Here is a 27,041-nt window from a genome sequence, read left to right on the forward strand (position 1 = left end):
TCAGCGGCCAGCCTGACTGAGAGGCCAGGGCTGTGGGGGACGATTGGGGGGATAGGGGTAACACACAGTGGTATACTGCTGATATACAAGCAGCACCAATGTCTTGTGCTGGTCTCACCATGGATATTAGGTCACTTTTCATGCGGCAGCTTAGTCTCAGCCTCCCTAAATTCATCTTACTGATTCTCCTGGCTTAGCCTTCTCTTATCCGAAATCTCATCGTCCCCGTGGAAACCATCACACTGATCTTATTGCAGATAATTAACAGCCCACCTGTTGCTCGCCACCTGCCCCACCCAGCAGTTGGTTCTGGGCCTGGTAGCCATCTGATTGGGCTAACACCACTTCCCTCAGGGTTTCCGTCCCTGCAAACGCAGTACAGTCCCTGCCAGTTATCCAGTTCTCTGCCCTAGACTGGTCTTCTCCCACATATTCCCATACATCCTGTGCTTGACTGCACCTTGCATCTGTGTCAGACCCCTGCCGCTGACGTACTTCACCCTCAGCTGTGTGGCTGCTGTGCGGCCCAAAGCTCTCCCAGTCACCAGAAAATGAGGGTGAATTCCTGTGGACCTGACAAGGCACGTCCCTCTCCCCTGATGGAGTGTCTCTGTGCTCCCCCTGCCCCCACACTATCACACAGTGGCCATTTTTAGAGTTGTGCAGACTGGCATCTCCCTGTAAGGGGTGGATCGTGTAAAGGAGGAGGGAGGAGGGTTTACTGGTTTGTGTCACTGGGCCTCTGGAGCGTGATTTGACAGGTTGTGATTGAGGGGCTGGCCTGTTGTCACCAGGGGCTATGGATGATACTTGTCAGTCCTAACACTGCCCAGTAGAGGCAAGGAGGAGGGGCTCTGCTCAGCAGCTGAGTGCTGATTGGCCAGATTTGTCATCTATGAAAAGAGTGCACCAGAGGATGTTAGTCTTCTGCAGTCAAGGGTGGAGAATACATTCCACCTTGATTAAGACACTCTATTTATAGGATCCTTGTAAACATTGAAAGTATAGGTGAGCTAGTTGTTCAAGAATGAAATTGAAATCCAAGCCAGTGATCTCACCAATGCGGACATAATCCACAGTTCCATTTTGGATCTTTTTTGTGTTTATACCATTTGTTGTTTGTTCCTTTTAGGAGAACAGCTTTCATACTGCATCCAGTGTTCAAAAATGAACAAGGATTGTGATTCTGGGCTACAGAGAAAATAAAGTAAAAAAAAAATAAAAGAAACAGAGAACAATAAAGACTTGATTGGAAATGATACGCCAAGCCAGTGTAATGGAAACTCTTAAAGGCATGGGGGCAAAGGCGTATTCCCATTGAAAGTCCTCCGCATCACATTGTTTCTGAAGATTTGCTGTCAGTACAGAGGTCATGATAATCACATACAAAAGGAAATTGAGTCCGTGTGCCAATACAAGCCCAACAACTTATTAGTTGTAACTGAACCGTTTTGTTTTTCAGACCCACCCAAAATAGTTGTGACTGCCAAAGGGACCCTATTAAGTAACACTCTTTGGTTTCTCTGAACAGTAGAGATATGTTCATCATGGTACATGGTGTATGGTCATGATTTTGTTACTAACTGACACAATGCAGTTGTATTACCTTTTTAATTTACCTGTAGATTTATACATGCATATGCTCTTCTCTTTTTACAAAACAGATATACACTGAAGAGCATTGATTTTTACTGGAAAAATTGAAAAATTACGAAATCTTGATGTGGTTTTGTGGCCAACTCTTATACACAAAGTCCAGAATGCCTTTCGCATTCAAATACCGAGAAGACATGCAAAACATCTTGTTGAGCCAGATGGAGGATGGAGGCAGAGGGCAGAAATGTTGAAGATGTTCCTGTCAGTTTCATGTGAAATGTTATAAAATAACAACATCCCTCTAAAAAACAGAAGTGCTCTAATTAATCCAAGACAGCCACCTACTGTAAACATGCCTCCATGGCTCATACTGGCATGGCAAAATGTCTGAAAGAACCTGTAATCAAGGGTCTGATCGCTTCTCATTCTCCCTGGAGGTGGGATATATCGCATGCTGTCGCTTTGCAAGCAGAAATTGAGAATCTAAAATTTCTCCGCTCCTGGTACCCTTCTATTTAGTACTCTTCATTGTGTGCCAAATAAAGTGACAGGTAAAGAACAACATGAAAGTGGACATTATGGCCAAATGTGGCACCATTACTAGATGCAATAAAAATATGTGGAGCAAGTGTTGGAGCAGGTTTAGACAAAAGGGATTGACTAGTTTCTTAGTGGCCTAATGCACGATGGATTATAAAATTAAATCCTTTGCTGCTGTAGATATTCAGCTTCCTCTGAGCATCTTGAAGGTGTGTTGCATGAACAAAACCAAGAAGCCCACTTCTCTCTGGCAGAATTTGCAAAATGTCCAGGACCTTGCAGGAAGGAACTGTGAGATCCCTGCCTGAAAATAGAACTGTCTGGAATATGTCCGAGGCAGCCTGAATCTGCTTGTCTGATCTTTGCTTGCGGTTTCTGAGGGGGGAAGTTCTGCGTTTTGTGATGTGCTGATTTGAGCTTTTATCTTATTGCTTTTTCCATTTTGCTGGAAGTGGCCTTGCTCTGTGTGAGTGTGTGTGTGAGTGTGTGTGTGAGTGTGTGTGTGTGTGCGTGTGTGTATGCGTGTGTGTATGCGTGTGTGTGTGTGTGTGTGTGTGTGTGTGTGTGTGTGTGTGTGTGTGTGTGTGTGTGTGTGTGTGTGTGTGTGTGTGTGTGTGTGTGTGTGTGTGTGTAAACTCATTCTAAACTGCAGTAATGTTGGAGGTGAGAGGGTGCATTAAATGGAGGGCCTTGTCCCGCAGATCAGCAGCGCTGTGTTCGTTTAAACAGGAACGAGCCACGGCGATACCAATCATGGCCTCAGAGAAGGACGCGTCATCGCCCTGCTTCTCTGAGGCCAGCTCTCTGGCCCGCTGCGCTAAACCCCTCTCTCCCTCCTCGCCCACTTCAAACACCCAGGGGCATGCTTGTGCCTCCGTCTAAAGCTGCTGACTTCATATGTCAGCATCGCGCAGGGCCTCCGCACCACCCGTTCCCACACTCCTGACCAGGAGTACAGCACACATGTGAAAGGGTGGCCTGTACTCAGTAATCACAAAGAGAAATGACAGGGAAACGTTTAGCCTAAGGGGAACATTGGGCCATTTCTCAATGTTTCTTGATACTTTACCCTACAGTTTTTATTGAGCCGTGTGTATTTAATTGGAGATTGCAGCATTTTTCATAAAGTCAATAAAAAAGGAACTTTAGGGGGTAGATGTGTAGTTGCACATACCAGGCACACACTATGTAAATTGTTTATAATTTATATAATTGTTTATAGATTTATAAACACTTCTACACCAAACACTTTTCCTTTAACACGTTACACTTTACTTGTCTTTATTTGCTCTCCACTGGTGCACTTCTGTTACTCTCATAGCAACAGCCTAGTGAGCAATCCTCTATCTGCCATGGTTCAGGTGGCTACATTATGTTGAATTATTGATATAATCTTTTGTGACTATGATATATGTTTGAGTTTAGGGTATAATGGGTTAATTGTGTGCAAATGGGACGAAAGGTTTATTTACAGTGTCTTTTTAAAGAATGGTTTGACTGGCTGCAGGCTGAGATAGCGGTTATTTATTTTGCTGGGATCCTTTAACCCGTGGGGCTGTCACTGGGCGAGGAGCTGCGGGCGCGAGCCCTGGTAACAGTAACCATGGGTGGAGCTCTCTCATTAATCCCCCTGTTTTCACACACAGCTGTTTCCTGTCTGGAGCGCTGGCCGTTTGCGGCGGGGTGTAGGCACGTCACATTTCAGACAAAGCCGCAGTCGCACTGTCTCACGCAGACAATGCTTTTTGTAAAGCCAAGGTCTGGGATGGGGTGGGGTCAAGGGGTCAGGGTGGGGCAACGTGTGGAAAACACGGGCGAAACAGCCGTGTCAGGAAGCCAGCCCGTGTCCAAGTCCTCAACAGCTACTTCTGTTGGCTTCTTTCCATCATAAATCTTGCTTTATGGCAGCTTGGTGTCAGCAGATGAGCACCACCACTGTTACCGCTTTCCTATAGCTTGTTGCTGTCAGTAAGTGAGTGATTCCATCTCCTCCTCCACAGTGTATACCACCCACCACAAGTCTTGATTAGACAGCCACAATGACAACACCAGAAAGCCATGGTGTGACCTAATTAACGAATTGCTTATTAAATATGAAATATGAGGCCATTCTGTGAGCACACTATGAATTGATACTTGGAGAGCTCCATTGCTAGGCTCTCTTAAACCTAGAGAAGGCAATGTGTGTCTCGGGTTTTGACTCAGCACTTTTTGAAGTATTGTGCCTCTGATTCATTTTATGAGCTCTATAATGACCACTGATCCCTGGAACATTTGAATGAATTAGTGGGCTCTGGAGAAACAAGTGTTCAGAAAACAATATCTGTCTTCGTGGTCAGTTGAAAAACTTGAGAAAAACAGTCTTTTTTCTGTTGGAATTTAATCTTCCTGCTATCTTCTTTTTAAGATGAAATAACCGATTTGTTACATAACAGGAGCACATCTTGTGGTCAGGGATAAATGGTCATATATGTACCTGAATAAAAAAGTATTCCAATTAAGAAAGAGGAGAGGGAATATGATTGTTTGGGAAATATCATTTTCCTTTGTGTCATGTTACATCCCGTTTCCTCCCTTACAAAAGAGCGGAAACTGTCTTCACCTCCACGTAAAAGCTGCCAAGAAAAATGATGATAATAGCACTTGGACCTACAAATTATTTTCTTTTACACATCATTGTATCGAATCCTGAAAACCGCATTTGTGTCAGTGCAATACACAGTACAGTTGTAGCTTTCTCCCGGTTATTTATTGTAGGAGTCCACTGGAGAGCCACAGCTTTCTGGGCTTTCTCCATCTCCATCCTTTCTCCACCAATGTTTCCAACTTAGATCTTAATTGTTTATTTAGTGTCACTGATTGGATGGGAATTAGAATTGCCTGTTGTTCCAGGTGTCAGTCTGCAGCTGTTTGAAAGGCATGCTGAAGCCTCCAAGATAAGCAGTAGAATTGTCTCATCTCCAGGTTTTCCAATGCTGCTTTGAAGTTGTTGTTCCCTTCTGTAGTTTCATATTGGGAGGCCATCCACTTAGGTAACATTTATGATCATGGTTTCAAAGCAGGGGTTTGTAAAATGCAGTGAGATTAGGCTCAAGGTCATATAGAGATACAGAAGACTTTAATTCCTGTGTTTGAGGTGTCTTTGCTATTCCTCAACCCCCAAAACACATGGTGCCCCTTCAGACTCAGTTACTGCAGTCTTAGTCTACAGTAAACCCAGGGCCCACACTTGCACAATATAATAAACCACATCTTCCACTGAAACAAACCTGAGTAATCATGTGTCCAGCATAAACAGTAAAACCACAAAACTCACAAATCATGATCTGTGTCATAGAGAGCCCTGCTTAATGCTGCCTCTTTCATCTCCGCAGGGGGAATCTGTGAAATATTTCCTGGACAACTTGGACCGCATTGGCCAATTGGTGAGTCACGGTACAATTACAGTGTCTAATGTTCGAATGGCTCGCAGGTTATGTGGTCTGTCTGCTGTAATGCTGTGCAGTTGTCAGTGAACACAAATGATATGGAGCCAATGCCAGGCAGAATTAGTTTTGTGACTTAAAAGTATGGGTTAAAATTCACCACACATAGCTTGTTGGGAGAATAAAACTAATGGACAGAATGTGGCAGGGCATACTGTGTATTCATACATTTACCTTGTAAGATTCACTGCATTTGTGCATGGTTGGTACAGTGCATGCAACTAAACATTCTTTTCAGTAGATATGTTATGTAAAAGACAGCTGTAAGGTAGACCACTTAATTTTTCACAGAACAGCTCCAGCTGTCCTTTAATTTGCAGAATAAAGTGGAAAGCATCCTACAAGAACTTAGGTTGAAGTTGATATCTCCCTCATTTCCGGGCTGCTCGGTTGTTAGCATTGCAAAATATATGAAAGACACCATCCCGGTTCTTTTCCAGTTATCTGCTGGGGCGTCTGGACAGAGGCCAGCCCAGCCTGTTTGTCCTTTTAAGGGCTGGTTCTGTGGCAGGCGCTGTTCTGGCCTGAGAGGAAAACCCAAACCTCAACGCCCTAACTTAGAATCGTCTCCAGTGCGGAGGAGGAGTCTGATATGAATTGTCTCCAGGGCCTTTAGTGCTCAATCCTACAGTCGGAAGGAGGGGGCTTCAGTGGGGAATTATAAAGCTGTAGGCTAATATTCAGCTCTGCAGTGAACAGAACTTACAGCTGGCTATGCGTGTCAGTAATATCGGGATGTGTTTTTTCCAGGTTGTTGTGCCCCTGTTTTTTTTTCCACTGTCAGCAGCTGTTTGTGATTTCAGAATTAGGTGTATTAAATGGAGAGGAATTCTCAAATTTGTCCTTTGATAGAATTTGTGTAAAATTGCATTTAGCTCCTTTGGTTGGAGTTTTCCGCCTGCTGTGCAGATAGCCCGTGTGTTCTCTCGTCTGCAGAGGACTGGATGGAATCTGCAGTGGTTTGAAACCAGGTGTTTCAGCTGGGTGTGCCCGAGGACGCCAGCTTACAGAATGATATTAGTCACTGTATGTTATGTTTCCAGGACATCTTATGTCAGAGAAAACAATGACTGAGATCCCAGGGGAGTGATGAAAACCCTTAAGGACTCTGGTGTCTATGGTCCATGGAAACTTAATATGTTGTCAACAAAGTTACACAAGGACTTTAAAAATACTCTTTTTCATGGAAATTGTCAGAAAAAGGCAAACCTCTCTCCTTTCATTGGCAGCTGCAAGGTCTTTTTTAGCTTCCATTGTTTATATAGTCTAAGCCTAGAACTTACCCTTGTAGACTGGGAATCTTACAAGACCTATTGAAGTTTATCTGTAATACTCATTTACATCAACTGTTGAATATTTACTGGACACAAATATCACTAGGCATCTTTACTCGCCGAAGCATATAGTTCTATAGTTAGCTGTAGAAGAAATGGATTTGGTTTTAATTACATTTGTGTGGAAACTATATCAAGATGTACCTAGGATAGTTGCAGGGCAGGACATTGCACTGTAGGGGATGGTTTCTTTTAGAAACCTAACTCATGGGCTCTAAAGATTCTGAGGCACTTTTGTCAAAATGTAGATGCGTTCCTTGATAACCTGTTTGATTTTCTCCTTTCAGACATCTAATCATCCCCTGGTTTATTAGAATAAATAAATCCTTACCTCTCTACATCAATGGATATGTAGTGAGCATATAAATGGCTGTATAAAATACTCATGTAGGTGCTTCACTTTTTTCCTTATGGTTTTTGAGGTGCTGCGCCCTCATTGTAAAGCTCTTTGAGATCCCAGAAAGGTTCCCCATAAATGCAGCATATTATTTTATATTATTACTGTTATGTATTATTTGTAAATTCATGCCTCACCTCTGTCTTCCTCTCTGGCTGGCTTTCAGAACTATGTACCGAGCAGGCAGGATATCCTGCTTGCCAGGAAGGCCACCAAGGGGATTGTGGAGCATGACTTTGTCATCAAGAAGATCCCTTTCAAGATGGTGGATGTGGGCGGCCAGCGCTCCCAGAGGCAGAAATGGTTCCAGTGCTTCGATGGCATCACCTCCATCCTCTTCATGGTGTCGTCCAGCGAGTATGACCAGGTGCTGATGGAGGACCGTCGCACCAACCGCCTGGTGGAGTCCATGAACATCTTTGAAACCATCGTCAACAACAAGCTCTTCTCCAATGTCTCCATCATCCTCTTCCTCAACAAGATGGACCTGCTGGTGGAGAAGGTGAGGAAGGTCAGCATTCGCAAACACTTCGCCGACTTCCAGGGTGACCCGCACCGGCTGGAGGACGTGCAGGCCTACCTGGTGCAGTGCTTCAACCGGAGGCGGCGGAATCGCAGCAAGCCCCTCTTCCACCACTTCACCACCGCCATCGACACGGAGAACATCCGCTTCGTCTTCCACGCTGTCAAGGACACCATCCTGCAGGAGAACCTCAAGGACATCATGCTGCAGTGAGACCTCCTACCGCACAGGTGGCGCTCTTCTGTTCTCCTGCCTGCCTTGCATAGCAGCTCTTTATCCTAATCCACTTTTTAAGGACAGTAGATGAAGCCTGTAGTCTGTCAGAACTTTGTTCCATCTACCAACAGATGCACTGATTTTTGCCCAGCAGTCTTTCACATTTTAAGATTTGAATGGGAGAGAGTCACTCCTCTGTTCTGCAAGGGCAATTCCAACATCTTCAGATTTATGAAACTGAACTCCTTTTGCCCCAGTCTCTCGTAGGGTCTCCTATGATATTTATGGCTAACAGTAAGTAAGTATGCAAGTGAAAGTCATACTCTTGGTTATGTGATAGGTTTGCACTAATATGCATGTTGAATGTTGTCATGTAAGGTCTGGAAAACCCCTTTGACTTAAGTAGCTTGCTGGAGCAGTCTCTGATGGCTCGCAAATGCTTTTCCCCCATCATAAGACCTATAATCTTTCTAGAAGCTGAAGGTAAGGGGCACCATGAGGAGAGCTCTTCATGTTTGTCTTGCATTTGATACACAGCTGAACTGTGAAGTTTTACAGCATTTTCCAAAATGTTTCCAATGGTGGTCTGTTGAAAGGCCAATTCACAATTCAGGACTGTGAAAGTCATTGCTAAAACAGTATATCTAAAGCATTACACTGCTCTCCGTTCTGTGTGTGTGTGTGTGTGTGTGTGTGTGTGTGTGTGTGTGTGTGTGTGCGCATGCACGCGCATGCGTGAGCGTCTGTGTGTGTGCATGTTAAACTTTTCTTCAGTACTGACTACCACACCTACTCTAGTCCCAGAGGGCCGAACCCCAGTGAGTTTTCCAGCTCTTTTTAAAGTGACACTCGGATCTGGGAAGTGTAGCTAAATTGGTTTAATCAAGGCAGTAGTTAGATGAGTCAGATGGCTAAATGCCTGGCCGGAGCGAAGGGCGGCTGACACAGGATTGAGCAGCCCTGGATTAAATCCATCACAATGTACTCATTGTCTTGAGCACAAAGCAGTGGAATTAGTCATAATAAGGTGACACAATTCAATGGCTTCCCGTTCTACCACCCACTCATGCCTCACATGGTTTTTGTATAGAATTATTAGGGGAAAAAAAGACAGGGTCATATTTTTCAGTGACAATGCGTGACCAAATAATGGGTGAAGCATTCATTCTTGTTTCACAATGTGGGTGCTTATCGCAGTGGCTCATGGTGTCCCAGGCCTTGTTGATATTTGATCCAGTGTGCTGAAGTGTCTGACCCACAGATGTCAACATTGCCTAACATTCAGCTGAGCTGTAGTTGCGCATGAAGCCTCATGCAGTATGCTGTGTCCTGCTCAGCTCTACCGACTCTGTTCACTCTTCATGCAGGACACTTTGACATTGGCAACTCAAAGAAGAAGGCAAATGTCATATTAATTCAGGCATTAATTTCATCACCTGCTGAACTCATAATGCTATGTGTGAAATTTAAAAACTGCCCCTTGCCTAATTTTGTAACTGGAAGGCAAGGGTATGGCACATTGCAGTTGAATTGAAGAGAGTCCTGTCCCTGACTGATCTCAAACATTGTCCTTTAACCAAAAACCAAGCCAAAACATTATCCTTTTCTGCTACATAATAAAAGCTGGTTGATGGCCTAGAATTCCCTCACTTAGCAGCTGCAAGTGAGGTGAAAACTTGTAACATTAGGCAAACACATAATGGTTGAACAATAGGCTCTATACCCTGTTTACCAATATCTTGCAAGAATATGGTGGACATTACTGTTTAATGATCCCTCACTGATTGATTATTGGTTACCTGTCAACCAACATATTGAATCTGACACAGTTATTTTTACATAGGTCGAATGAAAAACTGCTTGCGTTTAAATCCTACTGCACTGAACATTGCAGACATAGCTTTTCACTAATCTATATGCTACACCAAGATATTTTACCTAAGGTATAGTGGCAGCAAGTATAGGTATTCAGGTAACCCAAAATAGAATGCATTTTTAAAGTGATGTCATTTTTAAGTGCTAACCATTGCTTTCTCATGGACCAGAACAATAAATTACAACCTCTGACAGTACAATATTCTTTGTGCATCGCTTAGACACATTTGTATTGCTCAAATTGAACAAACAACATCAGTTAAGTAAATAGATGTGTAAATAAAGATTTATTGTAAATACAGAAAATACAGTATATTGTGGTGATGTCTTCTGTTTTGAGCGTGTCTGTTTTTTTTGTTTTGTTTTTGTAATGTTACAAACATTGTTATTATTGTTGTATTTGTTACATAAAACTGTCACATTGAGTAATCCACTTGCTAGATTTGTGTTAATTTTGTGGGATTATCGTTGTCATTGGGAAGTACAGATGATGCATTTGTCTTGGGTTGTCAGTCATTGCTTATTGGATTTGTCAGAATATTTCCTTGACAGAAGGACAGAGGAGACCCGTTTGTGGGCGAATAAAATATTCTTTCCTTCTAACTGTATTCCTATAGTTTGAAGTTGTTTTTTCTTCACATTGTCTTCATTTTGCTGCCTCTGTGGTGGAAAATTATTCTTGTAACAGCATGACAATTTATATCCAATCTCTCACAATCTCTCACAATTTCATATGTCCCAAACCTTTGTTGTTTTGGTCTGTCCTTGTCACCAATGACATTTAGACCTGGGGGGTGCACCCATTACACAAGTACATAAGTATGTATACAAAGGTATTTAATATTGGAATTCGCTTCCTCTGGATCTTGCCAGTTACAACTGGGAATTTTAGCTGGAAATAACAAGGAAACGGCCAAACACAATCATTTATCAACAGCAGAGACATCTGTTTTGAGGGAGATGTTGGACCTTACAGAATGTGTGGCCCAACTACAAACAGGGATGATCCAGGAGGACTGGGAAGAGGCATGTGTGTAACATGGGGAAAACAAGTGTTTGGCTTCCCCTCACTGAGTAAAAATGAAGGGGCTTTCTCAGGGAGTCCAGAAACACAGAGGGGAGGGGAGGAGGGGAGTTTGGGAAGCTGGTGCTTTTTCCATCTGTCTGGTTTTGTCATCAGGAGCAGCCCTCTCCGTGTTGGGGCCACCTCAGGATCGGCTGTGCACAGCCCTCCCAGTGGGTTTGTATGCAGTGCAGGGGTGTGTTTTTTTCCCCAAGGTAGCGCCTCTATCAGGGCTACTCATGCCCCATCTTAGAGAGCTGGTTTAAAAGCTCTCTTTTAACCACCAGCACTAAGAGGTGGGGTGGTGAGCTGAACTGGATCAAGAAATATTGTAGTTGTGTTGAATTGGATGGTTAAGTGCCTGGCTGGAATGAAAGCCAGCAGACACTCTGGCCCTTCACCAGTGGGATAGTGTATTTCAACAACTTTGCACAAGCACTGTACCTCTCCATGTGTAACAAGAATAAGGAAAAGACTGCTTTTTCTTTAGCTGTGCTTTTACATGGCTTCTTTTATCTGTGATTTGCTTATAATGCTTTGGTGTGTAATGTGTGGAGTTTGTGCTTTGGAACCTGGTGGATTTGGTTATCTGTTTAAGGGGCACCCAAGGTTTTTCTCTGTGAAGTTTTTACACAAGAAAATGCTTTGTTTGGATTCACAAAGCTAAATTATCTCTCTTGAGGAGGCCATTGCTTTATGCTTGCTTAGTAGGTTCAGCCAAACAGGTTCCCTGGGTTTTGTTTTTCTAATATTTAATGGATTGTTCTTGGGAACTTAAAAAAAAAAAAAAGTTCATACTGATAATTACATGAAAAATAATTGCAGGGTCACAGAGCCCTCTAAGGGGAACAACACTGACACTCTTTGGGACAGTGACAGTATATTATATCTTTAATAATATTTTTATAGTGGAACTTAATGTTTGCTGTTGCAAAGGCTTCTGGGTGTATGGTTAGTGGTAGCACCTGACAGTGTATTGGAAAAGCCTCATATATTCAGTTGGAAGCAGAGTAGGAAGACATTTTCAGATCTAAAATTTTTTACACACTGAGTGTTTAGGCAGGCTCATACAGATGAAAACTTTGTTCCCCATCTTTCTTTGTAACAAGGATTCCACATCAGCTTCAGCCGAAACCTCCCCTGTAGCCCTGAGGGATCTGGAAGGGACCACTATGTTCTCTATGCAAGCTTGTAAATTTGAGCTCCTCCCTCTCCCGCCCACACAAGCGTGGTGGTGTCCCAGGAAAGGCGTCCGCAACATTGCCAGACCAGCAGCTGTGTTATTTTGCTCCACTCGTGAAGGGAAGTGCTTAATAGAAATGCTTCTTAACTGCAGTCTCTGCTGTTCAATCTGTGAAGCATGGTAGGTTTGAAAACCATATCAGTTTTATTTTACAAAATAAAAATTCAACATGAAAATTGTTTTAAAAGATTTTTAATGTAAGAAGTCTGCATGTATAGTGCTTGATTGTTGTAATCCTGCATTGCTATGGCTAATTTCTCTATGTCATAAGTTATGGATGGTTTGTTACACTGTGATTATAACCCAATATCAATAACCACTTCTTATGTATAGACTCTGCTAAGTGCTTCATTCCAAAAACAACTATCATGGCTATGTTTTAGGTCTTACAGTAATTTCACCATTGCACATTATATATATAATATTTTACTTGACCTCTCAGGTGCTTCAGAACATAACCCATGCCACATATCAAGGTTGACTGAGCTGATGTATGTTATGGAAATTTACATTACCACAGAATTGAATTTCTTGGCATGTCTTCTGTCTCCAAAGTGCCTGTCTCCTTCACTGGGAGTTTTACGTTACAGGGCAGTCTACCCTGGATATTTCACAGGATGGCTAGTCCTGAAAGAATTAAAAAATCTGTCCCCACAGATGTCCCCACAAGTGTGCCTTAGTTGTAAAAAGTATGTAAAACTCTAAATTGATTGTGTTGTTTTGTATATAGGAATTGTATAACTACACTAAATGTACTTAGTGCTGACTGGCTGTTTCTTGTTTTGTTTTTTTTTTTTAATTCTGCAGATGCCAATAAAATAAAATGTTTTTATAATCACTGTGGTCATTACACAAGTGGCTTTCAAAATAAATCTTGTCTTGCCTAACATTGGCGGTTTTTAAAGATGAATGTGTCCATTAGACGGCCCTGAGAAAAGACTGATCTCCACATGAAGATAGAAATTCTGTGTGACGCTTGTGCCCAAGCGAAAGCTCAGTCCTGCTATTTTATCTGTTATGCTATTTACTTTCTGTATTGTGCCTGGCCTCTCTTCCATTCCATTATGCTTTCAAGGTCTTCCCCCAACTCCATCTCCTCTTGTGACATGAGTAGTGTAAGTAATCTTGAGCTCATATATTTATGACCATTCAAGTTTTCCAGTACCCTCCAAGTTTATCTGAGGCGTACAAACTTAAATTTATGAGGTTCTTACCTTGATGTTCATATTGCTAATTGTCTAACATGCTGTACAGAAGCCGGATACAAATGGGGCAGTTTGAGATGGTCTTACATAACTTGAAGGAAAGGGACTTTCCTCACAATAGGGAATCGCTCCATCCTAAGAATGTTTCAAAAGTCAGCTTTTTTCATACAAAATCAAAAGTAAGTACATACACAGCGGTTATGCAGGAGTTACTACAGGAATAAACACAGGAAGATCTGCCCCCAAGTGGACCCGCTTCTTTGCGAACACTGTTTTTAACTGGAATGGTTGAGACATTAACTGCATTCCTGCTCCTGTTATACAAAACTGCGTCGTGTCACAGTCTATTTTAAGCGCTATTGTCACGCTGCATTTGTGAGCCAGATTTTTTTTTCCATTTTGGTTCTTATGTTTGCTTTACTTCACCTTGAAAAGGAAAAAACAGTAAGACGTTGGAACACCCATGCTGTTCACCATGTAACCCTCAAAAAACACAGTCCAACCAGAACAGGGTACATGTAAGCAAAGGAAACACAAAGGCCCTTTCTGCAGGCAAACCGTGAGTTATTTACGTGAGCAAAATCTCATGACTCTTGTTATCCCAACATTTCCTTCAGGCTGCTTTCAATTGGACCTGAAGCTGAACTCTGATATTTAATAATCTTCCATCAGTGTGGACTATAGCTGCTGTCCTCATGTTGCTAGGCAATCCTGGCTGAATGTCTTGAGCGGCTGGCAGGCGACTGGCCGTCCACACACTGTTTGCCCTTTCACTGTTAGGTAGCAGAAAAGACTCATCATTTCTCCAAACCACACATATCTGTCTTTACACTTCCATACTGAGTACATACATCACCTCCCTGAATCAAGATGTAAGGATGTTTACTATGCTAGCAATTACATAGACATCTGGGCAAGGATTTGCACAGCAGGGAGTCAGGAAGAACAGCGCAGACAAATGAGAGGAGAATATTGGGACCTTAGGGTTATAGCCTACTCTCTTGGCTGCACATTGACTTCACACGTTCTCAAGTTAAATGGTCATTGACTGAAATATGCAAAAAAAATGTAAAACTTCCCCAAATTTTTAATGCAAAGATCAAAGTGACAGATTTAAGGAATAGCCTCCAAATGTACCTCAGCTGTGAACTCAGCACAGTTTCTGTGGCCTCCTTCAAACTATCCAGACCTTGATCTCAGTAGAACTGCAGATAATTACGCAGACATTCTTCAGAGAGGACAATGTGAATGTGTGTGGGAAAACTATAAAGACATTGTTACAGCTCTTAAAGTTCAATGAACATTTTTGCTGAACTAACTGGTTTAACAATTGGTTGAAATCACTGTTAATTTGTAATCATACAGAGGATTGTAATGGTGGTAGAAGGTTTTCAAGGAGGATGCTTCTTATAATACAGATCTGAATTACACTCTTTGGAAACGTCAATATAGAATTAAGTCATTTAGTAAACTATGTTGTCTCAGCCTATTCTTTTTTCCAGATTTTTTTTTTTTTCCGCTTTAGTTGTAACGTTGGATTTTCTTTGCCCAAAACAAAGAGAGAACACTAGGACACACTTGATGTAATAAAAATCATACTTGGCTGAAAAAGAGCTGAGATCAAGGAAATAAGCTGTGGCTGAGCTCAGCTGGGCAGCTGAAGGGTGGGACCAAGTAATGCAATCTATCGCCTGTGGCGTAACCAAAGGGGTCCAGAGGGTGAGGCTAGGACAAAACATCTGCGTTGTCGTTTCTTCCCTCCTCTCCGCACAGTCCCTCTGACTCCGTTTTTACTTGGGTCCCCAGCAGACGGTGTTTTCCAGGAAGCCACCGTCAGGGCGTCCGTCACGCTGTGCCTTCTCCTCTTTCAACAAGTGTCCTCGGCTTGTCCTCGGCTTCCTCCATTGCTCAACAAACTTCTCCGCAAGTTTATCTGCAGGGGAGTCCAGCCAAGTCTTGAACATGGTTGTCTTCTGCTTCTGTGAGGTCCTGGAGGGGAGAGTGTCCTATAAAGTTTACTCACTCTAGCATAAAAGCTGTTTAGCCAGTTGAGGTAATAGTGTCTTATACAGTATACACACTGTACCATGGGCCCTAGTTAGCAGCCTGAGGTAGCAGTATCATTTATAGTATATTCACTCTACAATAGGCACTGGTTAACAAACAGCACAGGGGCTGGGAGGTAGTAGTGATTGTACATCCACTCCACCATGGTGAGCAGAGACGTCATCTCAGTGGTAGGGTAGATTACATGGGTATAGCCACATTATGAGGGGAAAACGCTGAGTTAGAGCATAAGGGTGGGAGTGGTCTTCCGCTTAGCATATTCATCCAGACCTCACCCTTGGTGTCCAGCTGAAAGCTAGAATCCAGTGCCAAGCCTGGTGGCTATTAAAAAAAAGAATAGAGGTTTTAGCTGGGGATACTTTCTTAATCAGAGGCATATTTCATTTTGAAGAATCACTTTATAATACGAATAAAGCTGGTTAAATGGCCTGTTCTTGTTTTTTTTTTTTTTTTTCTTAGCATGATGGGGGAAAATTTCAGAACTGTATCAAAAAAAAACATGTGGAAGCAATTACTTTTTTAGCATCAAAAGTCATTCTTCCTCAAGCCCTTTCTAGGTCAAAATATCTTTTGGTTGAGAAGTGTGGGAAAAGAACGAGAGCACACATTACATGTTAACACTGATTGCCCTCTGCTGGACAGTTGGAGCTCTTTATTTGTTGGTTTCCACTCTTTTTGACGCATTTGCAAAAACAATTTAGTATAAAAATAATATTCCATACAACAATAAATGTATGCTACTAATAATGACCTCTCCTTTCACATTCCGCCCCCTTAGAACTCCTCAATTTTACGATCATATGTTGATACTTATCATCAATGCAAAAGATTTTTTTCCGTAAGGCAATGTAGTTACTGTCTGTGCATGACAAGAGCACAGTATTTGTATGGTGTGGGTCCTGTCTGTGATAGGCTGTGGCCCAAAGTACAGTGCAGCTGCCTGTGTTCCATGGGTATAAGAGGCACATCATGTGAGCCAGTCAACCTTTGCATGGGCCAGCCCAGCTAGCTTCAGCGCTGGTGTCCAACTTCTCTGGCTACAGTTCTCGCATAGTAGGTTTTCTCACACGTCTCTTACTGTATGTGGAAATGTGGGTCCGTGCAGCAGTTATTTCCATTTTATTACACAGAGAAAGAAACCCAGGTCCTTCAGACTATGTTTGGCCCTGGTGACTAGTAATTTCCTTTTACGTCAGCACAATAATATATGAATTAATCAATGTTTGCGGCTTGCTTGAGAAACATCCATGTCTAGTAAAACCTCTGGATTGAGTACTGGAGGCACTATAACAGCATTCGTGTGGCTCCCCACAGTTACCAGACAGGAAACACAGCTGAAGAACTCCAATCTAATAAAAAAATGCTAAGGTAAGGATTTCTCTCCATTTTCATTCAGTAAAGTAATCACAATTTAGTGCCTGCTTTGCAAAGAGTAATAGTGATTTAGATAGAATGCTGGAACCACCGCTATGCTCTTTCCCCTGCATATCATACTTTTCTGTTGTTTATATTGTATTTAACCAGTGTTAACTGCTGCTTCTTAGTCAGGGCATTCTCCAGATCCTTTTCAGTCCTGTCCTCTCTCTCCCTACAGGGGTCACTAGTCCCCCAAAGGGATTTGTAAAATGCTTGGTGTTGGGGAAAAAAAACGGGGTATGAAAACAGACATATGCATCAATACATAGAAAGATATGAATTCCAAAATATCAGGAATGCATAGTAAATTGTAATAAATGTCCATATAGTGTCTCTCTTACTATATACGTGGATGATCTGATTAGTTTATTTCAGCCCTCTCTGCCCCAGGTGGCCCACAAGGCTACATATGTGACTCATTGCTGCCTTCACAATATAATGCATAAAATATGCAACATATGTAATCTATAAAATGACATAAAAGTGGAAGCAAAATTAAGTATATGAACACCGGGAATATTGCGTCTGGTTGTATTATGCTGTAATTAGCATAGCAAATGCATTTGACATAACCATAAACCCAAATCCAATCATCTGTTTCATTTGGCATCGCTGCCGTGCAAAGAAGAAAGAAGCATCACACACTTTTAAAGTAGCTAACTTCATTAGATTACTACCTAGACAGGTTTTTATGTCAGGTTCACTACCTGTGAATACATTTGGATAGACCGTTTTAGCTATCTGACTGCTAGTTATCCTAAATAAAATGGCATGAAGGTGAAGATCTAGGTGGCTGTTGCTGTTTAAAAATATTTTTGTACGATAGTTAAATGTTAAACTCAGGAGGGGGCCCTTTGCTAGCTGAACTTCTAGCTTTTTCCAGCCACTTCTAGCCCTTAATGCCCTACTTATAGTAGTTATAGTGGTTTAATTTCAATTTCAACGTATGCATCACAGCTGATTCCCTGCCTCATAGTCCCTCCAAAATTAGTCTGTCTCTGCCTGCAATGGTGCTTCAGGGCCCCCGCACTCGTCCCCGATGCCACTGAATGTCACAGTAACAGTCAAGCTAAATGCATCCTATACACGATTACAATATATTCCAAGCTAAATATTTATTCATTTCTGTTGTGAAGCTGGGTTTTCGTGTCTTAGTTGGTTAATATGACACAACACGAAGGGTGGCAAAAACCACCGAAACGGGAGGGACAGATGTTCCTAAAGGCCACCTTTTTTCCAGTTCCAGCAGTTTTGTTCCCATTTGCATGACTGCATATTGTAGTTTCTATATTTCCCCTATTACAAATTCTGCAAGATGCCCAAATTAAGGTGTCCTATGGACGCAAAAAATATTCCCCAGTTTTTAAGCACGTTAACCCCTTCCAGGAAAATAAAACAGCACAGTGGTCCATAGCTAGCTGCTTAGTAACACTACTCGCACAAATACACCACTGTTGTCCATTTAACGCCAGTGAGAAGGCAGCTAATGTTGCATGACTGCACACGTTTGTCAGACTGACTGTCTTCGGCAACCGCTGTCAAAGAAAAATGACCAGTTACACAAATCTATTATCTAAGCAACCCGAGACGATACACCGACAAAATCATATCTTCTCTTTTAATAGATTTACTACAGGTACACTATTTCGTAGGCTACTTCCTCTAGGCGTTGCACAGCCAAGAAAATTGTGTCCGTCCATATTTGGACCAGACCAATATTTTAAGGGGGAATTTAAACCTATATTTAGAATTAAGCATATTTCACAATTGAGTATATAAAATTATAACCACGTATTATGATACGTTATTCAGCCATTTGTTTCACTGTCGTTATATAAGTTGTTCCGAAATAATCTTACATACAATGGTCCCGCTTCACAGTGTACACCCGCCCTTCGAAAAAAAGGTATGGTCCTTTTCCACTGACGAGTGGATGGCGCCGGGCGTAGCGCACATGGCATGCTGAGCGATTTTTCCAGGATTGCGGTTATAAAATCTTTCAAAACCATATTTTTCACATAAACTGATAGGAGTGTGTGTTAGATGCGGGATACGGAAAACATGGAGGCCGAAGCCGAGTTTGAGGAGGGCGAAGAGCCTTCGTTTAGTGATCCGGAGGATTTCGTGGATGACATCAGTGACCAGGGTGAGCAAAGAGAGGAAAGTAGCCGGCTCTGCGGCCTATATAACGCCACCAGTAAAATGCAGCTAGGTGGTCGCTAGCTTTGGGGCGATCTGACAAATTGCCGTATCCTGTGATGTGCACGAACAGACTGTATCTGAGAATAACCCCCCCAAAAGGTCATCCCCATCATGTACATTTCTGTGCCTTAAATGATGCTATGCAAAACGTAACAAGTTAGCTAGCAGTTTGCTGGCTATCCAGCTAAGTCCCCTGTAGTCGTTATAGAAATTAGCAAGAACAGTGATGCTTGGCTCCTCGATATGTGGTGATAATCATGAAAAATGGGCATCTTAAAATGTTGATACATTAGATATAAATGATACAAGATTTGTCGGTATACTGATGGATACATTGTCACGACAGAAGTATCAGAAAACCTCGGCATAATGTTAACTACTACACATGAGCTTGCAGTTTGCTCATTAAGTAAGGAATGCACCTAACGTTTGATAGCTTGCCACATATGAAATCGGGTTGAACAGTTTTTTAGATTTAACTTGCTTTCTGTATATAACCAAAAATTGTGTCTTTAGTGCCGTCTCCATTCATTGATTTCTTTTTATCTTGGAGTCCGTTTAACACTGTGCAGTAACGAGATAACGGCGATCGGTCAGTAAAGGTGGCAACTGTCACTTGGCTGCAGTATCTCATTGTGTCAATTTTGCTGTCTTTTTCAGAACTCCTCGAAGATATTCTGAGGGAGAGACCGCAGGAGGCAGACGGGATCGACTCTATTGTTGTGGTGGATAACGTGCCTCAGGTTGGCCCGGAACGTATAGAGAAACTGAAAAATGTCATCCACAAGATTTTCTCAAAGTTCGGCAAAATCACCAACGAGTTTTACCCTGAAGATGAAGGCAAGACCAAGGGGTTAGTATACCGCTTGCTTTAATTCTGAATGATCACAGGTTGGTGGTATGCGAATTCGGGCGTTGATGAATTGCTGTCCTGTTTCTGTCATCTTTAGGTACATTTTCCTGGAGTATGCCTCTCCTGCGCATGCGCTCGAAGCGGTGAAAAACGCAGATGGCTACAAACTGGATAAGCAGCACACCTTCCGTGTGAATGTCTTCACTGACTTTGACAAGTAACGCATTTCTTTCCTTAAAATCTGTTTCTCGCGGTTTTATTCGAATCAATTGCCTCAGTATGAGCACCAGCGTTGGTTGTCAGAGCAATTTGTTTGGTATTGGAGGCTGTATGCGTGAGAACTGTGAAGCCCATTATGGGTGTTCACCGAAACAGTGTAGGGATTTTAAGTGCCTGTGCTGTTATTTATGGAAGTAATTTTTCTTCAGGTACATGACAATCAGTGATGAATGGGAACCACCTGAGAAACAGCCATTCAAAGACTTTGTGAGTATTCACTGCATGGCTAGAAACTCTTGGCTTTGAGTTTTCAGTTGTGTGGTTTAGATTATTTGTGTTAAAAAAGGTCTGATTTAGGACTTTGTACTGCTGACTCATTGCTGTAGCAATGAAGGGGAAGAAAACATGACCTTTACAATGTTGGGGTCTCTCACTCCTTGTCTGCCCCTGTCTTCATTCCCATGGAGAGGATGTGAGCTAATTATTTAATTGAAATGTGCCAACAGTCCAGCCATTTTGCACCTGCAGTGGACCAAACCCAGCTTTCCGACCTTTGCAGTGCAAGCTGTCATTTCATTGTATTTAGTCATTCAATATGGAAGATCCTCTGATTATGGTTTGCTTTTAAAAAATAGTGATATTGGTTTGTTGAACTAAATAGCAGTCAGTTGTTGCTGGAAGACAGAAATAAGGACATAAAATTGCAGTATTGTTCTTAAGCATTGTCAAGGTGTAGTTGCGCTAGCAGCTTGGATACATTCTGAAATGCCTGGACAGTTTGCAGAAACACTGAAACGTTAAATAATTGTGCAGACTTGAAGGACATGATTCAGTGATAATGTGTTTCTTTCTAATGGTATAACAGTACAGAATAGTGTTCTATTGTTGCGCGTGTGTGTAGAAAGTGATCCTTAGCTGTTTCTGTCCTTATCCGATAGGGAAACTTGCGTCACTGGATGGAGGACCCTGACTGCCGCGATCAGTACAGTGTGATTTTTGAAGCGGGTGAAAGAACGGGCATATTTTCTAATGACGTCAAGGAGCCAATCACGGTCGAGGAGAGAGCGGTGAGCAACCTTTCCTAGTCGGGTTTCCTGCTGTGTGAAGTACTGTGCTCAAGACTTTTGAGCTGTGTCCCAGACGCCCCTGTGTGGAGTGAGCAAAACCAAAAAAAAAAAATCAGGCCAGCCAGCCCTGCAGTTTGGGTGGGAGATGTGCAGTGCATTCTGGGTGCTGGCTGCCAAGTGTGTGGTCTTATTGGCTGTGTCTGTTGTCCTCTGCAGAGGTGGACAGAGACATACGTGCGCTGGTCTCCAAAAGGCACATACCTGGCCACGTTCCATCAGAGGGGCATCGCGTTGTGGGGAGGAGAGAAGTTCAAGCAGATCCAGAGATTCAGCCACCAAGGGGTGCAGCTCATTGACTTCTCCCCCTGTGAAAGGTACTCGGGCTCCTACTTGAAGAGCACCAAAGGCTGTTCTCTGAAATATAACAAATTTTACAGCTGTCATGCTACATACATCTGATCTGAGCTTGAAATTTAGACATAACAGTACATTTCAGAGAACCAGTCCAGAAGAAAGTGTTGGAGTGCATGTTCCAAGCATGTGTAAAGTCATTGCTGCTTGAAAGGGATGGTTGATAAATGCTTGCTGCATTCAACTAAATACTTGGGTTTCATTTTGAGAAACACCTTGTCCCTTTTAAAGAAAGTAGTCACTTTTACTCTTCATCAGTGGCACATGGTAACTGCAGAAAATATACAAATAAAATCCTTCTCCCCTTAGAATAATATTTGAAGTCTTCATAAAGTGCTTTATGTACTGTAGGTAATGGGTTCTGAGGTCCACTGAAAGCATTTGCATCACATTTATTTTTTACTTCTAGATATGTGGTCACTTTCAGTCCTCTAATGGACACAAAAGATGACCCCCAGGCGATTATAATTTGGGATGTCCTAACTGGGCAGAAAAAGAGAGGATTCCACTGTGAGAGCTCTGCTCACTGGCCAATCTTCAAGTAAGTGAATGTGTTGCTTGTAAAAGATGATTTCCCCCTGCGTTTAATTCTTTGCAGGGTTTGGTGAATGTGTTGAGCCAAAAGTCAGCTTGACAGGAAAGGCAGATTTTCTTATAATCATGCGTATGACTTTGTGTCAAGTTTACTCAGTAATATTCTAGCAGTTCATCTTCACCTGTGGCTGTGTTTTTAACACAAGGTGTTAAAAGGTAATCAGATGCTGTTTTCTCTTAGGTTTTCATGACATTAAGTTAAACAGGGCTGCATGTGCAAAATGACTACAAATTTATTGGCTTTACGTCCTGATTCGAGTTGTTTGTGATATATCTGAAATTTATATATAACATGCTACCTTGTGTATCCAGAGTCTAAACAATCTTCTCTCAAACTCCTCCCCTACTTCATTCTTTCATATTGACGATTTTCTCTTTCAGGTGGAGTCACGACGGGAAGTTTTTTGCAAGAATGACTCAGGACACACTCAGCATCTATGAAACACCTGTAAGATCACTGAAAAATTACACTGGAGCAAAGATTAGAATTGTTCTAATCTTCTTTTAAAAAAGCAACTTCCACTGATTTTTGAACTGCCAGAGGTCAGGGATCTTTAAAGGCTAAAAGACTGATCCTTAAAGACTAAAAGAAACGATCAAGATAATGTTAGTTAGTCTTTCTGGTGACATCACAAAGTCAGCTTATTGCATTTACAGGTTTTAAACAGTAAAGAATAAGGGAAAATTTGCAGGCATTGTTTAGATGTGAAATGGTTAGTGTACTTAGAGAATCTACATTGTTACTGTTTGAAATCATGCAACTTGTGTTAATGCGTATATTGTAGCTCACACATAATAAATGTCATTTTTTTCTTTATAGTCAATGGGACTTCTGGACAAGAAGAGTTTGAAAATCAATGGGATAAAGTAAGTAACAGTCAGCCAAATTTAAACTCAGTTAAACTTACTACGGAAATTCCGCATACTGGGAATAATCAATTGAACCTCTAGAAATGGCATAAAAAACTCTGCACAAATAGTACTGTACAAGGCACGTATAATGTGTGCCTTATATGGAAGTGTTGCTCTTTATTTTTTATTTTATCTGGCATGTTCAAGTTCCGCTCTCTCATACTTATGAAATGTAAGCAGCAACAAGCCACATCTGCCAAGTAATGTCTGGATTACAAGTATAACGTGTAACACTTGCTGGTATTTTCTGCTTACAGAAAATGAGAAGAAAATGGACACAAATAGAGAACTGTATTAACTGTCAGAGAGCTGCATTAAAATCCTTGCAGCAGTAACTGCATGTTGACAGGGTGTTAAACATATGTTTGCAGGGATTTCTCCTGGTCGCCCGGTGACAACATCATTGCATTCTGGGTACCAGAGGACAAAGATATTCCAGCCAGGGTGACGCTCATGCAGCTGCCATCCAGACATGAGATCAGAGTTCGAAACCTGTTCAACGTGGTGGACTGCAAGCTCCACTGGCAGAAGAATGGGGATTACCTGTGTGTGAAGGTGGACCGGACCCCCAAGGGCACACAGGTACGGAGCCTCTGTTCTTGCATGCTGGTGGACTGCGAGAAAGAGCCAGTCAGAAGCTGTTCCAAGAGCAAAAACCCATCCTGTGTATACTTTTTACTGTTGTGTTATCTTCTCTCTGGTTGGCATTCTACTTTTTGACAGATCTGTTGTGAGGGTAGAGGAACTCCTATCTAGAATACACTCTTGTTTTTTCTTGCCTTACAGGGTGTAGTGACCAATTTTGAAATCTTCCGAATGAGAGAGAAACAGGTCCCTGTTGATGTGGTGGAGATGAAAGGTGAGAGAGGCAGGGATTGAATGGTTGATTATCAACTCTTCAATTAACCAGCAGCAGTCAGGTGACCGATGACTGTCCAATCAGAGCACACTAAACATGAACATACGGTAGGTTGTGTTATGCAGGCAGTGCACTGAAAACCATGTACATTATGTGACACACCTTTTGCCTGTGGTTATCATTAGTAGGTGGAGCCCTTATGTAACTGAATGTTATGTAACTTCCCAGTTCACTTGTTCATGTTTTTAATGAGATTTCTGCATTACAGAGAGCATCATTGCCTTTGCCTGGGAGCCAAACGGCAGCAAGTTTGCCGTACTGCATGGCGAGTCTCCAAGAATCAATGCATCTTTCTACCATGTAAAGAACAATGGCAAAATTGAACTAATCAGTAAGTAGCAAATCACAATCTGATTGGTTTTGTGCAGAGCCCTGAATTTGTTATAGAATACTATACTTAATAGATTATCAGGATTAATGAGTCATCTCCTGTGCGTGGCTTTATTTTAAAGTGAAAAGTCTAATGTAAAGGTTGCTATATTGTTTTCCAGAAATGTTTGACAAGCAGCAAGCCAACAGCATTTTCTGGAGTCCTCAGGGGCAGTTCCTGGTGTTGGCTGGATTGAGAAGGTCAGTAATAGTTCTTGGCTTGGAGAGAGGGGAATCATGTCATTCACTGTACTGCCGGTAGAATGTTGGGGACCTGCTTGTGCAGATCGCTCACCCACTAGAGGGTTATATTGGTCACAGTAGTTGAACAGTGTGTTTCCTTTAGCGTTTAAAGTACAGCTGGTGTTTTTAATTTTTTTAAAAGCATGAACGGTGCTCTGGCTTTCGTGGACACGTCCGACTGTACCATGATGAACATCGCAGAGCACTACATGGCTTCTGACGTCGAGTGGGACCCCACGGGCCGATATGTGGTGACCTCCGTCTCCTGGTGGAGCCACAAGGTGCAGACCTTGTTTTTCCTCCCCTGCTGAGGGAGCTTTCATGCCACACAGACAGGCAAAGCAAGACTAAAAGGATTATTTCATTCTTTCAGGTGGACAACGCTTTTTGGCTTTGGACGTTCCAAGGACGCCTCCTCCAGAAGAACAACAAGGACCGCTTCTGTCAGCTGCTGTGGAGGCCACGCCCACCCACTCTCCTCAGCGCCGAGCAGATCAAGGTGAGTTGTGTTAGTGTTTTCTGGTATACCCTAAGCAAGCACTGTGTCTGGAGTGTCTGGTCTTACTACTCTTAACTGCTTGATGGGTACAGTGAGATGCAGACATCATGACCTTAATATGTTAACCTTAATGAAAATCTTAATGCTCATTCTGTTCCCTGTAATTCACAGCTCATCAAGAAGGACCTGAAGAAGTACTCTAAGATCTTTGAGCAGAAGGATCGACTGAGTCAGTCTAAGGCTTCCAAGGTAAGAGTGTGGAACAGTTAGCTGCTCTTGTAACGAGAAAATGTACACTTTATGTGCAGATGTTAAGTTGGGGAGCCAATCTGATGTGTGACTGTCAACTCCTCAATAGGAATTGGTTGATAAGAGGCGTGCCATGATGGAGGAATACCGCAAATACCGTGAGGAGGCGATGCAGATGTACCAGGAGCAAAGACCTCTTCGCCTTGAGCTCAGAGGAGGTATGAATCATTCTGCTTGTAGAAGGTCAGACCAGACAAAAACTTTTGCAAAAAAGACTTTTTTCATCCAGTTAGGGTTTAATTTATTATTTACACGGGAAATTAAAATTCTAGTAAATTAGCTGTGTATCATGAAATGGTGTTGCTGTGAGATTAAGCTTGCATTGAATTTGATCAAGGTCGGACTAATAGACACTCCTGCATTTTTTTAGGTGTGGACACGGATGAGCTGGATAGCAATGTTGATGACTGGGAGGAGGAGACCATTGAATTTTTCATCAATGAAGAAATTATCCCTCTTGGAGATCTGGCGTAATCCCAACAGCAGGTGCTTCCTGTCCACCACATTTATGGAAACCTTGTGTATGTTGATTACTCTAGCATCATCATGACTGTGTTTTAGCTCACTTTTCCCTTGTTTTTTTTTTTTTTTATGTTCCTTGGCAGCACTTCGATCATTTTTGAAGAGGAGATCAGTTGCGCTGAGGGGCTGAAAAGTCAAGATTTCAGATTTCAGTGGTTTCTTTGGGAAATCCTTTCTTCAGCATAATCCTTGTCTGACATCCATATAGTGCCTTTTAATATTGGTCACTGCGGTGGGAGAATTTTGAGCTACTGTTTGTTGCCGTTTTTGGTACGTGTCACAGATTTCGGAGGCCCCCCCCCCCGCCCCACCCCCATATCGAAAACCCCCGGCAGTGATGCTGTTGAAGTTTTCCATCTTTCCTTTTTCTACCCCGTTTTTGGGTCTCTCTGGTTTTAGAGTTTTACCACCGGGAGGAAAGGGAGGCGCTGTGTTGCAGTGCACCAGGAACTGTTTTTACATCACTGAGCAAAAGGACATGTGTTTGCTACAGAGGATTACCCGAAGGGCGCAGATGCGTTTTAGCGTGCTGAAATGGCACTACAGTGGGCTGTTTCCTCCTCCATTCAGATTAGCTAATATTAAAAGCACTGCAAGGTAATAAAGTACACTTACAAAATTGTGTGTTTGCTTTCATTTTAATTTTCAGTGATCTAGCATTATAACAAGGGCGGTAATGTTTTACGTTTTGACTTGCTTGCATAATGTTTAGAATGATTTTGAATTCATTGCATTTTATTTTACCAGAAAGGTTCTTTTATGCTGGACTGCTCGCTTATCGTCTGGGCAGACTAATTTTGCAGATTTTCCAACTAATTTTAAACAATCACAACTGGAGAGGAATGCAAAGATGATTTAGACAGTGATGAGTTTGGTTAGGTGGTTAAGTGCTTGTTCACAGGCCTTTGTTTAGGGCTGTTGTTGAACACTAATGTTCATGTTTCATTTACATGTGATAGTAG

The 27,041-nt window shown here is 42.2% G+C and overlaps 2 protein-coding genes across 2 annotated transcripts in view; both read left to right on the forward strand.

Moving 5' to 3' along the window:
* The window catches only part of gna12a (guanine nucleotide binding protein (G protein) alpha 12a), a 30,586-nt gene extending 22,013 nt beyond the window's left edge, over nt 1–8,573 (forward strand). Inside the window, exons 3-4 of the mRNA XM_036552411.1 lie at nt 5,511–5,561; nt 7,519–8,573. Coding sequence (XP_036408304.1) covers nt 5,511–5,561; nt 7,519–8,088 — 621 coding nt within the window. The 3' untranslated portion in view covers nt 8,089–8,573. The remainder of the gene's footprint in view (nt 1–5,510; nt 5,562–7,518) is intronic.
* Nucleotides 8,574–18,888: 10,315 nt separating this feature from the next.
* eif3ba (eukaryotic translation initiation factor 3, subunit Ba) lies at nt 18,889–26,225 on the forward strand. Its single transcript, XM_036553210.1, has 19 exons — nt 18,889–19,106; nt 19,823–20,015; nt 20,113–20,232; nt 20,444–20,501; nt 21,173–21,301; nt 21,518–21,675; nt 22,122–22,253; nt 22,688–22,754; nt 23,127–23,173; nt 23,590–23,800; nt 24,005–24,077; nt 24,346–24,468; nt 24,629–24,707; nt 24,892–25,030; nt 25,123–25,248; nt 25,420–25,497; nt 25,607–25,715; nt 25,928–26,043; nt 26,163–26,225. Exons 1-18 carry the CDS (start codon nt 19,004–19,006, stop codon nt 26,029–26,031), a joined length of 2,049 nt encoding a protein of 682 aa, XP_036409103.1. The 5' UTR covers nt 18,889–19,003; the 3' UTR covers nt 26,032–26,043; nt 26,163–26,225.
* Nucleotides 26,226–27,041: the final 816 nt, after the last annotated feature.

The sequence above is a fragment of the Megalops cyprinoides genome, chromosome 19 (assembly GCF_013368585.1).
Source record: "Megalops cyprinoides isolate fMegCyp1 chromosome 19, fMegCyp1.pri, whole genome shotgun sequence".
NCBI classification, from domain to species: domain Eukaryota; kingdom Metazoa; phylum Chordata; class Actinopteri; order Elopiformes; family Megalopidae; genus Megalops; species Megalops cyprinoides.

What these genes read in the sequence shown, in the direction of transcription:
- eif3ba (XM_036553210.1), top strand. Translation starts at nt 19,004, where the DNA reads ATGCGGGATACGGAAAACATGGAGGCCGAAGCCGAGTTTGAGGAGGGC. An exon ending in TGATGTGGTGGAGATGAAAG is followed by an intron (nt 24,078 to 24,345) that starts GTGAGAGAGGCA and finishes TCTGCATTACAG; the next exon opens with AGAGCATCATTGCCTTTGCC. An exon ending in TCAGCGCCGAGCAGATCAAG is followed by an intron (nt 25,249 to 25,419) that starts GTGAGTTGTGTT and finishes TGTAATTCACAG; the next exon opens with CTCATCAAGAAGGACCTGAA.